General features: G+C 35.1%; 1 protein-coding gene across 1 annotated transcript; it reads left to right on the top strand.

The window, feature by feature from the left end:
* The first annotated feature begins 4,127 nt into the window (after positions 1-4,127).
* On the top strand, positions 4,128-10,831 carry mul1 (mitochondrial E3 ubiquitin protein ligase 1). Its single transcript, XM_015391038.1, has 5 exons — positions 4,128-4,183; positions 6,643-6,794; positions 6,879-6,966; positions 7,048-7,168; positions 9,674-10,831. Exons 2-5 carry the CDS (start codon positions 6,675-6,677, stop codon positions 10,401-10,403), a joined length of 1,059 nt encoding a protein of 352 aa, XP_015246524.1. The 5' UTR covers positions 4,128-4,183; positions 6,643-6,674; the 3' UTR covers positions 10,404-10,831.
* Positions 10,832-14,806: the final 3,975 nt, after the last annotated feature.

Raw genomic sequence — 14,806 nt, 5'->3', positions numbered from 1 at the left:
TGTGTCTGTCCTTGTGCTGTGAGGAAGTATGTTCTTTAGCCCAGCTGATCTTTTGCAATTGTGGATGTCCACTGAAATACGCCTTGAAATCGATTAAAACACCTTGTGCTCAATTTGATTCATGACTCATCCTTTTTTGCATTAAATAACTCAAAGTAACTTTTAATTTTTTTTTTTAATGAAGTAATTTTGTACTTTTACTTGAGTAAATTTTGAGATGGGTAATTTTACTTTTACTCTGAGTAAAATTTAGGCAAATAAAGATACTTTTACAATTTTTTTGTACTCTTTCCACCTCTGGATGTCAGTGATGCCTTTTTTCAGACATTCTCTGATCTTTTTTTCCTAGATATAACAGAATGCACACCTTCTAAAAATATCTTCTTTTATCTCATCTTTCCACAACGATTCAATGATCCCAAGTATTTTGAATATCAATAGTGTTTTTTGTGGAAAACAGTGTGGAATGTTGTGTTTTCTTTTGGTCCGCAGCTTGACGCTGCCCCATGGAGATCATTTTTGCTTCAGGTTTTCCTTATTGCTGAATCATTAAAACTGATGTTTACAGATGTTGCCAAGAAACTTATAACTCAGGAAGCTCTTGGTTCTTTTGTGACAATCGAGGTAATTGATCCGCATATTTGGAGTCATTTTGCTGGGAAGGAAACTCTTGGGGAGGTTAACTTTTCTCCATATGTTGAATAATGAGTGTCACTATAGTTTGCTCTATTCCTAAAGCCTTAAAAACTGGTTGTAACTACTTAAAATGTATTTTTTTAATCTTAAAACATAAAATATTAATTTTTAAAATTAATATAATATTTAATCTCAAAATCTGTTGAGCCAATGAATGTAATATTTCAGTCTCTGAAACAATAGAAGATAATTTATTTGAAGAAAAGTCTGTTGTTTTCCAGTTCTGTGTAAAGTAATCTGCTTACTGTATTTCATTATATTTCCAACTGCAACAGATCACCTCTAGCAGCAACAAGACCAGACCCAACTACAAGAACAATCCCAACTGAGTTGAGATATTTGGAAATAAGTAAAACATTATGTCCAAACAATCAATAAATTAGAGAACATATGTTTTTGTTTTCTTTTCAAGATGCTGTTTCTGTGAGTTTATTATATGATTTACAGCTGAAACCAAAGTCATTTCTAATCCTTGAAGCGGGCATTTAGCAGCCAAGTCTTCTCGAGTCATGATACAGACCTCTGTCCCTCTGCATAGCTCCAAGGTGCACAGCTGCATTTTGATGCAGAAGCCACCTGTAATTTGATCACATTGAGGCACTAAGGTTATGTGCTCTGCTGTGGCAAAAGCATCTTGATGCTTACTCAATGTGGAGAAGTGAAAAATAACCAACTGTTGGAATAACTAGGATAGTAAAGGCAGGTCTCTTACTTATTTATGCTTTTACTAAAGAGCTAAACTATGGGGGAAGTTATTATTATTTTTTATTTATTTTATTTTTTTGTATTTGCAAAAAAAAAAAAAAAAATTGATTTTATTGGCAAGTGGCAATTGATTTTTTTATTTCTTATTTCTTTATTTCTTATTTTTATTTTGTTTTTCATTGTGTGCGATACATGTACACTTGCACCTTAATCCTTATTTATCTTGATATACTGTATATACCTGGATATACTGTATATATATTGTTTATTGTTTATTCTTAATGCACCTTTTTCTTCCTTGTTTGCACCTTCTTTGACTTCAATGCCAATATGTGACAAGTGAATTTCTCCACTGTGAGATCAATAAAGCTCATCTAATCTAATCTAAATAAAAATCAAATGGTAAATGTTACAGACATTTTACTCAATAATCCCTATGGATGGATATTTGTTTCATGTCGTATGGAGTCTGAGGTTCCTTCTAAATAGTGCAAATTTGTAAGGTCATTAAATAAAATGTCTGATTTCACTGTCCTCTTTTCTTATGTTCTCTGTATTGTCTTCCTTTTGTCCCTAAAATCTTATTGATTGAGTCTTGGCCTCAGCAAATCTTGCAATGAGGAGATCCACTGACTTCAGGATCCACGTCAAAGAAACCTTTAAAGCCTGAAGTTTTTCTGAAAATTCAGCACAAAAAGACACAATTATTAATTTGATAATCATTAAGACAGCAGAAGAGATGATAACTGGAAGAAGAACCAGAAAGGAGGAAATATTAATGGCTTAAAAATACTTTTAAAAAAACAAAAAACACAATGTGGGGAAATGTGACCAGCATAGGGAGAATGAACGGATAGAACATTTAACATGGTAAAGTTTCAAACAGCTTATACTTATATAGCACTTTTTTATTTTCTGTTTTGAAGATATCAAATCATCCATAAACACATTCACATGCAGACATCTGCCAAGTTGTGTTTTAGATTTTCTTATTTTTGCATTATAGTTACATAAACCAATCTTTCCCAATCATATAGTTAAATATATTTAGAGTTAAGAAACTCCAAGTGCAAATAATTGAGAATTGTATCAATATAGTTTGTGGACCCCCCTCAGACAGTCTTGTCCCCCTGTGGCCCCCCACAACAACAAAAATGTTGACTCCACTATTGGCTGGAAGCCATAATCATTATAGAATAGTGACAGTAAATAATTAAAATACAATTAGCACATTTATTATTAAAATGCAAAATCAGAGCAGAATTTGTACTTATATTAATCGCATTCCTTGGGAGCAGAGGGTAGCTTGTACACTCCAGGGACGGAGTGCTGCAGGCGTAGGTTTGATTTAAACTTTGGCAGGGACACTATTGGTCTGATGTCATTGGTCCTATGCAAAAATATGCATTGTCATTTTTTTATGCTTGACGTGAAAATCAGGGTGTATTTTGTTTAAAGAGAAAAGCAACATTTCTTGCTACATTTATACAAATTTTATAAGCGTTACACACACTAGATGCTGTTAATCAATGTTTGAAGCATCACTGGCATTATAATTACTGGAATTATGACTAAATTCCACTTTGAAAAGGTTTGCATTTGAAATTACCAGCGACTAAGACAGAAAGTAAATCTGTGCCTATTTAACAGAATATTGTCTAAATATGTCTGTTATATGTGAATTTATCCTGTTTTTTCATTTGAAGATATACAATTGAGCAGAGGTAAACAGAGGGAAAACCCACTCTTATCTTTTAAATATTCTCTCTGTATCATGAAACAAAGCAAAATAATAGAGTCAAGGGACACCAAATACATTTATTGTATTTACATGAGCACTGGAACTGACACTGAACATTTAGAATATTAATTTCACTCTACAAGTCATCTAGGCTTTAGTTATTCTATTTAACCCATATCATGTATTTTATCTTGGGCTGAAACAATTCATTAGATTAAATAATTACTAAAATGTCAACAAATTTAGTAATCGATTCATCGTTAACTGGAGTGTAGAGACTCTAAAACATGACTTTAGCTCACAGAGCAACCCGCTTCGAGCAGGAATTATACCAAAATTGTACAAAATATATATAAACATTTTGCATTTTAGATCAAAAATGTTTTTGTCTGTCAATATTCTCCATCCAGAACTCCTCTACTGCTGCAACAAAGCTGTATTGTAAATTATAAACATGTTATTCACATCTAATTGTTGGTAGGGACAAGTAGGTCGGTCCAAAATATTGGTAGAGACATGTCTGTATGGTCCCTATGCAAACCTACGCCCATGGCTGCAGGGTCTTGCTCAGGGAGCCAGATTTACAGTGAGGTTGCAGCTCCCTAACCATCAGATCTCCCCCCTAAGAGTTAAAACACAAAGTGAAATATATGACTCTTTGTTGTAAATCTCAGTTGCCTTTTTATTGTCTAACGAAATCAATGAAACCTGATTGCTTTTTGGTTACAAATTTACTGAGCTGCACCTAAGAATATACACTACAGTAATAATTAAAAATAAAAACATAGAAAAGAAAATGCGTATTTAAAGTTCTTAGATAAATTAACTAATAATAGATGCATTTTTTTAGATTAAACGTAATTTTTTTTGCATTAAATAACTGGGAAATTCAGGTTTAAGTTTGGAATAGAATTCATTGGGATGTAGAAGAAGAATGGTTCCAGATTTCACAATCCTTTACTGACATCTGCTGGCGAAAAGCAGAACTGCACATATTCTGCTCAGCTGCAGCTGCTACTGACACTACGAAGGTGAACAAAGGTAACTCAAATCATATTTATTGTTAACATTTAAAGTAATTGATAACTTTATTAATACGGTGTCAGATGTTCTCTCCGTTGTAGTTCAACCATGGTTAGCAAACTGCTTTCGTTTAATGTCAGCTAGTCTGCTCAGGTAGGAAAGTGGTAGCTAGTTTGTTTGCTAGTAATGCTAACCATAGCTAGTTAATTCCAAAAATTGAAGGTTATGTAAATGTAAAAGAAAGACGTAAACAGTAGGTTCTGTAAAAAAAAAAATAACATTTATTAAATCGACTAACATAGTAGTGCTATTTTGATTGCTTTGATTCATTTATGCCTGCGTTAAATGAAGCTAACTTCCTGTTTAGTCACTGATCTGTTTATTTTATTGACTTCCTTAAAGAGTTACTGTTAGTGTAGGTGAATGTAAATAAAGCTAATAATAGGGGTATGTATGGTAAACATACTCATAGATCTATAAAAAAAAAATATATATATATATATATGTGTGTGTGTGTGTGTGTGTGTGTGTGTGTGTATGTGTGTATATATATATGTATGTATGTGTGTGTGTATATATATATATATATATATATATATATGAATGTATGTATGTGGGTATATATGTGTTTATTTAAAGATAATGGAATTCTTTTTACTAAGAAAAAGGCTTTTAATTGATTTTAATAACCGGTTAATTGTTTTCTAATGTTTATGACACTTAATAAGCTCCAATAAACATTAGTTCATACCAGTGACAAGAATTACTTTACTTTAAAATCATTTAACAGCAAAAAACTTTTAGAATTTTGATCAGTTTGCTGGTTGAAAGATTTTTTTAACCTGATTAAACTCAATCAATGTATTTTGCATAAAACTAAAATGGAATTTGTATGTGTGAACACACTGATTATTTTGAAGGGATTAACACATCATATAATCAATTGCTCATCACCAAGTGTGACCAGCTCCAGCGCTGAAATGATTAATCAGATCAATTGTGATTTATTGATTGTTTAAATGATTGTCAACTAATTTAGCAATCAATTATTCATTAACTGTTCTACAGAGACTCTAAAGCATGCCATTAGCTGTAAGAACCATATCATTCAGAGCAGTAATTATACCAACATTACAAAGAATATATACAATTTTTTCATTTAAGAAAATAAAAAAAACCTTTTTGTCTGTCAGAATGCTCTATCCAGATCTCCTTAAATGGCAGTTTTAGCTTCTGGTTTAAATTCTGTATAAAATCTTCTTCAAGGAGCTTTTTTTCTGGTTATTACTTGATTAATTAAAAATATAACAGACATATTAATCAGTTAGCAAAATAATCAAAATAATAGCTGCATCTCTATAAAACCAGCCCATTTAGCAGTTTGATAGTCTGGAGGTGTAATGCTTTGCTTCATGGTCATTCTGTATGTTAAATATCATGACAGTCACTATAATCCAGATTAACTTTTAAACATAATAAGTCATTTATTATCTAAATTAATAAATGATCACAACTTAGACAACTTTTATTGTCATGTTGTTTACACAGAGTGTAAACAAAATTAAATTTGGTTTTGTACAGCTTTCAGAATATTTCCATAAAGTGCAGCAGTGATCAAATGTAAACAGTGTGGGAGAAAAAAACATGATGCAAACATGCAGTATTTTTGGTTTGGGTTTGTCAGTGTGATGCAGAGTCTGTGACATGAGTGTTTCAACAGTTCAGCAATCTGATGGCGGTGGGAAAGAAGGTGTTGCAGAATCTGCTGGACCTGAATGCTGCGAAGCCTCTTCCCAGAGGGCAGCAGGAAGAACAGTCCAATTAAAACATTTATATATTAAAAAAAATATATTCATTCAACATATATACTATGAAATAACACTGAATTTAATTGTCTCAAATGAATTCATTGTTAAAAAGGAAGCCAACTAAAAAAGTAAAGGCGTCACAAAGGTATCCAATTTCTTTTTGTTTTACACTTGTGTAAACAAAATGACAAATAAATCTGTCTAATTCACCTCTTTAAAACCAATAAAATGCTTTGGCTTCTGTTGGTAACGCCTACTTAGTAAGGCAAGTTGGATCTTTCATTTTTTTAATTTTTTTTTACACTTAGAATGTACTTAAATATTTTTTGTCTAATCTGAAAAACATCTAGAACATCGGCAAGAAGACGAAGACTATTACGTTAAGTCCAGATGTGTAAAATACTACAACAGTAAACCAAGCGAAAATAAATAAAACCAACATTTGGACTAAATAACTAAAAAATTAGCTCATCCACTACTGAAAAAAATGGATTTCAATTGATTATTATTCACATGTTGATTTTCTTTTAAGAACATTTAGTCACATTATAAAGACTGAAGACAGTGCAGTTAATATTTGAGGATATTTTTCTGTAATGTAAAAGAAAGTTAAACTGCACAGTAAAAGAAAATGGAATTCTGATGCATTTATCTGTTTATGTCCCTCAGTTCAGCACAAAGTGGTCCTAAATGATCTCAGAATGGAGTCGAGTGGAAAACCTTCAACGGCACAGATTGTGGTTTTAGCCACCAGCTCTGCGCTGACTGCTGTATTTTACTCCATCTACAGAAACAGAGTTAAAATTGCTTCCTGTTTAAAGGTCAGCCATGTTTCCTGCACAAAAATGGCAAATGTTGTAATTTACCACGAGTAATATGACATCGGATCTCATGTTTAAACACAGGAAGCCAAGAAAGTCTCCATAGATCAGGATTTAAAAGCCATCCTGTCTGAAACCCCCGGAAGATGTTTCCCCTATGCTGTCATAGAAGGTTTGCTAAGTGTTCTTTAAATCCTAAATAAGATCTTAGTTCATCCTTTGCTTTAATTGTAATAGTTGTTACCTGCTGCAGGTGAGGTGAGATCCGTGAAGGAGACTCTCAGCAGCCAGTTCGTTGATAACTGCAAAGGAGTCATCGAGAGGCTGACTGTGAAGGAGGAAAAGATGGTGTGGAATCGCACCACACACTTATGGTGAGTGGAGGAAATATAACAGGTGATGCTTTCCTATTCTGCCTATAAGCTTTCCTTTTGTTTTAATAAACATAAAAAAGCATTTGCCTATTTTGCTTTTATTAAATGCTTTTCTGGCATCCAGTCCCAGCACTGACATCAGAATTTCACACATAAGCAGATTGAGAATGATTTAATAAAACTATTTAAATCTAGCATGTAATAGTGATGTCAGAGCAGGTGGTGACGCTGTCGCAGACAGCAGCCCCACATAACAGATTCCCAGAGTCCGTTTGTCATGTACCTTATCTTGTAGGCGGATTATTCAGATATTAATCAGGGAGGAAATTGATGAACTGCTGCCATCAGTTTGTTATTGGATAGTTTATTAGCAGCAACACGTTGTTAACAAATCTGCAAATGCCACACTCTAAATGTCACAGACTGTTTCCTGTTGGGTTTTCTCCTCAGGGAAACCGGCGAACAAAGGATTTTTTTCTTTATGTTTCTTTTACCTTTAATAAATCTATTTTGCATGAAGGGAAAAAATACAGGTAAAAAAAAAAAAAAATATGAATCCAATTAACAAATCTTACTAAATCAGTTACCTTTGTTGTTCTTTGTAAAAAACTCAGACATTATGTTTTAACGGTGCAAGGTGGTTTTTTTCTTCCTCAAACCGGTTCCAGTGGACTCATATAAACTAATGCTATTTACAAACTGCAGGAACGTCCCTCAACCACCTAAAGGTATACTATGCAACCGGTGTTGATTTTCCAGCGAGGCTCCCCCCAGAGGACGAAAGTAAAAGTGCACTGTCGTAAATATGCTCAGCTATATAAATATAGCTCACCAAGCCAGGCGCGGTTGTTTTGAGCTTAGCAAACAGGCGAACGCAACGAATCACCATGTCTACTGCGGTAAGTGACTATTTTGTTCCAATTTTCGAGTTTGAAAATTCTCGCTGCACAAATATCGCCACTGCGCTAGCAACGAGCATGCCTTTCACTGGGGGCGTGTAGCAGTTCTCACCATAAAGCAAGACTGACTCTCGTGATGCACGAGACTTCTGAGCCTGTGGGTGCGGACCGAGGGCTCCTGCAATTGCAAGTACGGTATTTCCCCTACAGACCACCAGGGCGGCCGAGAAAACCTTTGTTTGACCTGAAATGACTCATTTAATCATCCAAAACGTTATGGAACACATTAATTAACTGAAAAATGTTGCATAGTATGCCTTTAACCTCTGTGTCCACTGTAGAGGAATCATGGCATTTCATGTGTATATCTGAGCATTTTGCCTCATGACTCCCTCAGTTCTCTAAAAACACTCAATATGAGGGAAAATGCATTTGGAATACAGAACATTTGCACCTTTTGCACTACCCCTCTGAAACCGATCTGTGCCGAGTTTGAGTTGGTTCTTAAGGCCATTTATACATCACGCTAGTTTTGTTCCTCGCCTCACATCGGCAGAGATGGGAAGTAACGAAGTACAAATACTTTGTTACTGTACTCAAGTAGATTTTTCTGATATTTTTACTTTACTTTACTACTTATTTTTATGGCGACTTTTTACTTCTACTCCTTACATTTTTACACAAATATCTGTACTTTCTACTCCTTACATTTAAAAAAATTGGCTCGTTACTTTAGTTTTGAATCATTTCAATGGAGTTACCGTTATTATTTTTCACGTCATCAATACCAAATTCAATGTAATTGGATGGGAATCTACGTTGCATTTGACGCACCACTACAAGATGAATCGACAGATTCGGCGGTATTCATTCGCGGCAAATCATTGCAGCTTGGTGGCGGTGGCGTTAGCATAGTAGCATGGACGACGAGATGATTGAAAATGAACACAACGGAGATCTAGTCCTATTGGCAGACATCCATTTAAAATGTAGGCAACGGCATGAAAAAAGTGGTTTCTACTTTTACTTTTATACTTTAAGTAAATTTACAAGCCTGTACTTTGTTACTTTTACTTGAGTAAAGAAGTTTAATCAGTACTTCCACTTTTACCAGAGTTATTTTTAACACAAGTATCTGTACTTTTACTCAAGTACGGAAAGTGAGTACTTTTGCCATCTCTACATATCGGCGGTCCACAATACTACAGCTCTCAAGGTGGGAATTACTCAAGTAAAAATGGCAGCGCCCATAACATTCAAAAACTTATGTGCCAGGATAATGTCCTCTGCCCAAAGGCAATGAGAGCCTCGGTCTCTGCACCATCCCAGGCCGCCATTTTCCTCTTTTAAACCAATTTAACTTTTATTAGGTTCGGAGGAGTTTTTTTTTTTGACCGGTTGCGGGGTTTTTTGATTTGCAAGGCGGGTTCCACGGGCCCTTTTCAGTTTTTTTTTTTTTTTTTAGTAAGAAGCTTTTCAAAATTTCATTTCTGGATTGTGTTTTATTTTTAAGTTTCTATTAACAAATCGTAATCTTTTTTTGCAACAATAACGGGACAAAATTCACTCCATATTCTTCTGTTTGTGTAACTATATTTCCAAACAGGAATAGCACAGAGAAAGTCATCCATCAGCGCACCAACGCCGTCCCATTTGCACTCGGGTCTCACGATGCAGACATCACCACCACTGTGCGGGTTGTTCGTCCCCTAGATGCAGCGGAGTTGGACCTGGAAACCACCTATGAGAACTTCCACCCCACAGTCCAGTCCCTGTCCAACGTCATCGGCCACTTCATCAGCGGAGAACGACCAAAAGGGATCCACGAGACGGAGGAGATGCTGCGAGTTGGCGACAGCGTGACGGGAGTGGGAGAACTGGTACTGGATAACAACCTGATCAAGCTGCAGCCACCGAAACAGGGCTTCTGCTATTTCCTCACCCGGCAGGACTACGCGTCTCTCCTGAGGAAGCAGGTAAACGGCGTCAGGGTGTGGAGGATCCTGGCCCTCGTGTTTGGACTCGCCACCTGCTCCACTCTCCTCTTCATGCTCTGGAAGTGGTACGTTCTCCGCAGGGAGAGCAGGAAGAAGAAGAGCATCCTGGAGGAGTTCAAGGAGCAGCAGAGGAAGCGTATGCGTGAACTCCAGATGGAGGAAAGCAGCGTTCCTCCCACCAGCTGCAGCGTGTGTCTGAGCCGGGAGCGCTGCTGCGTGTTCCTGGAGTGTGGTCACGTGTGTTCCTGCGGCCCGTGCTACGAGGCGCTGCCAGAGCCGAAGAAATGTCCCATCTGCAGGGCGACTATCGACAGAGTGGTGCCTCTTTACAACAGTTAAATCACTTGATCCTGAATGTTGGTCTGGATTTCTCAGGCCTGAGAGGGGCTTTTAATCCAGCTCTGATGGTGACGGGTTACCTGCAATGAACTGAACTAAACTGAAGTCAAACCTTTTCAATCAAACCGATTAAGAAATTGAGAGAGAAAATGGGATGGCTTTGTGTTTAGAGCTTACAAATATTGATCCAACTCTACAACAGTCTGCCAGAGAAGGTGGAGTTATGATCTGAGAAAGCTAAACTCATTATACAATAACACTGGAAGGATTATACGTTTGGAGTCATTATAGCCTTATATCCGCTCAGCAGCTCTCAGTCTTTTACTATTATTTAAAATAATGTGGCACAAAGCGTAGCACTGCAAACACTGATCTAAAAATCAATACAAATGTCTTACAATAGTGTGTTTTCCTTTAATTTGTGCAGGTAAATAGATGATCAGCCAATTGAATGAGTGTTCTTACCTTAAGATAATTAGATGTTATGCACTTTTGAGTTGCTTCCCTTACTTGATTTATGCTTAAATAAATCATCTTATTCCATTGGTTGATCGTCTTACTTACCTACCTGCTCAAAAAAGAGGAAAATCATTTATTTCAAGAAAAAATTCTTATTTTTCAGTTTTTGGACTGCTATATAAAGTCGTCTCTGAAGATAAATCCCTCCACAGGATGATGTTGCCACCACCATGTTTCAGTGTGGGTGTACTGCTCATTGTTTTATGCAGTGTTGTTTTCATACTCTATCTGATTTGGTTAAACTTGTTGGTATATTTTCATCATGTTGTAATGTGTTATATGCAAATAAAACTGCTTTTTTACAGACCTGTGAAACTCATTTATTTACTTTTATGTAAACAAAAAGGAAAGCAGTAGGAATTAGGAAAGCAGACGGTTCCACCTCCTGCTTTATGTTGTTTTTAATGATTCTACAGAGAATTTCATCATTTTATCTTTGCCTTCATTTGCTTTTGATTGAAAAGACTCATTTGATTTAGTTTGGAAGTAAGATCGCCCAATGCAACAGGAATGAGCTGAATTCATCTTTTAATTAAGCTTTATCTTTTTAACGGCCTTTCCAGATCATTCAAGGTTACCTTTTTTTTTTTTTATGATACAGAATTCTCACCGTGAAGATTTCCTGCTCTGGTTGTACACCTTAGAAAAAAGATCTTAAGAGCTTTTAATGGCTTTTAGGGGAATTATTGATTTAGCATATTAAAACTGCCTCTGACTTAATACTCCTCAGGTTTCTTAGAAAAGAACTTTTAATAAAAGTCATCTTCAAACAGACATAAAAACATGTAATTGTATACACTGGAAAAACGATGTAGAAATAAGTAAAAATGTCTTCAATTAAGTCTATTTAACCTTAATTTGAGTAGGTAAATTAGATATTTTGCCAATTGAATGAGTATTTTTACTTTTAAAATAAGATAATTAGATAATATGTACTTGAAAGAAGACATTTCAATTATCTTTTCTTATTTTAAGTGTAAATTTTCTTGTTCCATTGGCAAAATGGATCCTTTACCTCCTCAATCCAAGAGCAAATGCACTTATTTTATGAAAAAAATACTTATCTAGATTTTGATTTTTTCCAGTTTTTTCTTTCCTTTTTAAGTTTTCTGTGTTGGTTAAAACTAATTTATATTTTTTATATTTGTATATTATTTCATTTTCCTTTCATTCTTGACTTTAAAGCAGTTCTTTCTAATAAAACTTGATATGCTCATTTATATATAACTTTATTTGATTGTTTGTAATCTTATCAGGAGTTTAAAAGGCATAATTTATTTGTAAATCTATCTTTAGTTTCGCCGCCACCTCATTATCTAAACAATTAATTTGCTTATTACTATTTCTACAAATTTTTTTTCCATTCTTTTTCTTCTTTATTTCTCCTCAGTTTGGTTTTACCGCCTCCTGTGTTTATTTTCTAACAGTTTGTTGTGCATAAAGTAATGTGAACATGAGGGTTATTGGATTGACTGAAGTTCTTTTCTTTATTCTGAGGAGCAGGAAAATCAGTGTATCCCGTTTTCTTACTTCCATCTGGAGACTTCTGCAGGTTCCAGTGTGTTTAGCTACTTGAAACAAATGTTGTAAAGACACAAAACTCAGTTAAGCTCTAAAACAAGAGACACGTCATTAGAAGCAAATCTGTTCGTATGTGAACTCAGGAAACAGGATTTCTGCCAGAAGATGGGGATGTTGGCCTTCGGTGAAACTTCATCACATCAGGCTTTTCTATTAATGCAGCTGTTTTATCCCTAAAACAAACAATGAAAATTATAATCAGTGATTCAAAAATTCTCATTGGTTTGATTTTTTATTTTTTTTTTTATGCAGCAACAAGAATAACTACAATCTAATGAACCATTTAGATGAAATAGGAAGCTGGATATCCTGCAGATTGAGTCTTATTCCAGGGAATGACTTCATGCCTCATAGGAGGTCATCTTTATATTTACTTAAACAAAATGATGTTTGCTCTTTGAAATGAGAATTAATTCAAAAACCTAATTTTATTATCATGCTGTGAAATCTCTGGTATATTATTTAAAATGAATCCCCAGCTTTGCTTTTACCACCTTATTAGTATTCAGCAGCTCATCCTTGGATATCTCTTTTACAGGAGAAAGCTGATGCAGATGAGTTAAAGGTCAAACATTACATGTAATGGAGCAGGAAGAAAAAAAAAAAGCTAAAAATCAGGTCTAACCAAACCCTTATCTGGGTGACATTATAAACCCAAAATTTTTCTTTAAAATAATTCAGATAAAGAAAAGTTGAATGTTGACCCATTTTACTGCAAGCTGTCCACTTCTGTCACTGCAGAACCAGCACACATCCCCGCCATTTTATCACTATTCTTGAATGTTATTCTATTTTTTTATTCATGTGTCATGAATTTGTCATGAAATTGAACTCCTGAAGCGACAACAGAGATTTTTTTTCTTAAGCAAATCATATTTTCTTAGAAAACATTTCATCACCTTTTCCATTTTCAGCCATGTTGAGAGGAAACTTGCTATTCTACATGTTCCTAGTTAATTTATAAAGAAAAACGTAAATGTTTTCATAATTTTGCATTGCGCTTTGTCACTAGTTGCAGCTTATATTGCATATAAATAAAGGCATAACTTTTCCTTATATGTAACTATGTGTTCTTCATCCCTGTATGCTCAAAGGTTTTCCCACTGGCTGACTTTCATCTACAAAGCTATCCTTGGACTTTGGAGTAAAAAGCAGGGTTGGTTGTGACTGCACTTTGTAAACTGTTATCTTGCTGTCTGTGATGTATTCATCACAGACTTGTGTGTTTTTTTAATATTTTACTTTCTGTAACCTTTTATTTAAGCTGACCTGTTGGTCATGTCACTCTTGGAAAAAAATTTCAAAGAGTTGTTTTTACCTGGTTAAATGAAGGGATCTGTAGAGCAGGGGGCTTTAAAACACTGATCCAGCATATCCTAATTAAAATGCACATTTAAAGGTATAGCGGACGATCGTTTATTTCCGGATGGATCATCTAAATAAGTGGTCCTCCTAATTGTCAATCATTTTGGTGATATGTTTACATAAGGCCGTCCTACATGCCCCTCCTTTTAGCTATCTTTTTCTGTGCATGCGCACTTTCAGGCATCTATCTGTAGTGATTTATGGTGTCAGACAGTCATTGAAGCTCACCTTTCTCATTGCGGTTCTTCGAAAATGGCCGTGGGTCGTAAGAGGAAAAAGTGTCTACGTAGCGTATGAGAAGAAAAGAAAGGCCTCAGAAGAGGCAGGCATATCCCAGAATGCTTTGAGCAGAGAGCTCTCCTCGCAAGACCCACTGCATAGGCTGATGTTACTGACAGCGACGACTAATACGTAGCAAAAGTGGCGCAGGCACCGCGCAGAGGAGGAGGAGTTACGTGACCAATGGGGAGAAAAAAGTAGGGGTTAGGGCAGACGTTCGGGCACAGTAAGCTTGTGCTATGAGAACAGCAACTTTTAAACGGAGCGTGGAGGAGAAATATGGAGGATAAAAAGTGCCAAAATTAAATAAATAAATACAGCATTAAATAAATGATTAAATGTGTCAATAATTAATTAAATGTGGAATTAAGTAAATAAATGTCTCATTCATTAATTAAAACCACGTCACTAATATAAAGTGCCACAATTAAATAAATAAATACAGTGATAAACAATTAATTAAATGTGTAATTCATAAAATAAATAAGGAATTAAATATATAAATGTGTCATTAATTTAATAAAATACATCTTAATTTTATTAAAAAATATATATATAATTATTTCAGTGTGCATTTAATTATTTCATGGTCCTGTGTCGCAGTGCATCGAAACCATTAAAAGAATCTGTCAAACTCACCCATCAAAGTTAGGGGGCGG

This window comes from Cyprinodon variegatus, unplaced genomic scaffold, assembly GCF_000732505.1.
Source record: "Cyprinodon variegatus isolate N-32 unplaced genomic scaffold, C_variegatus-1.0 Scaffold522, whole genome shotgun sequence".
In the NCBI taxonomy this organism is placed as follows: Eukaryota; Metazoa; Chordata; class Actinopteri; order Cyprinodontiformes; family Cyprinodontidae; genus Cyprinodon; species Cyprinodon variegatus.
This window is presented reverse-complemented; position numbering and strand designations above follow the sequence as displayed.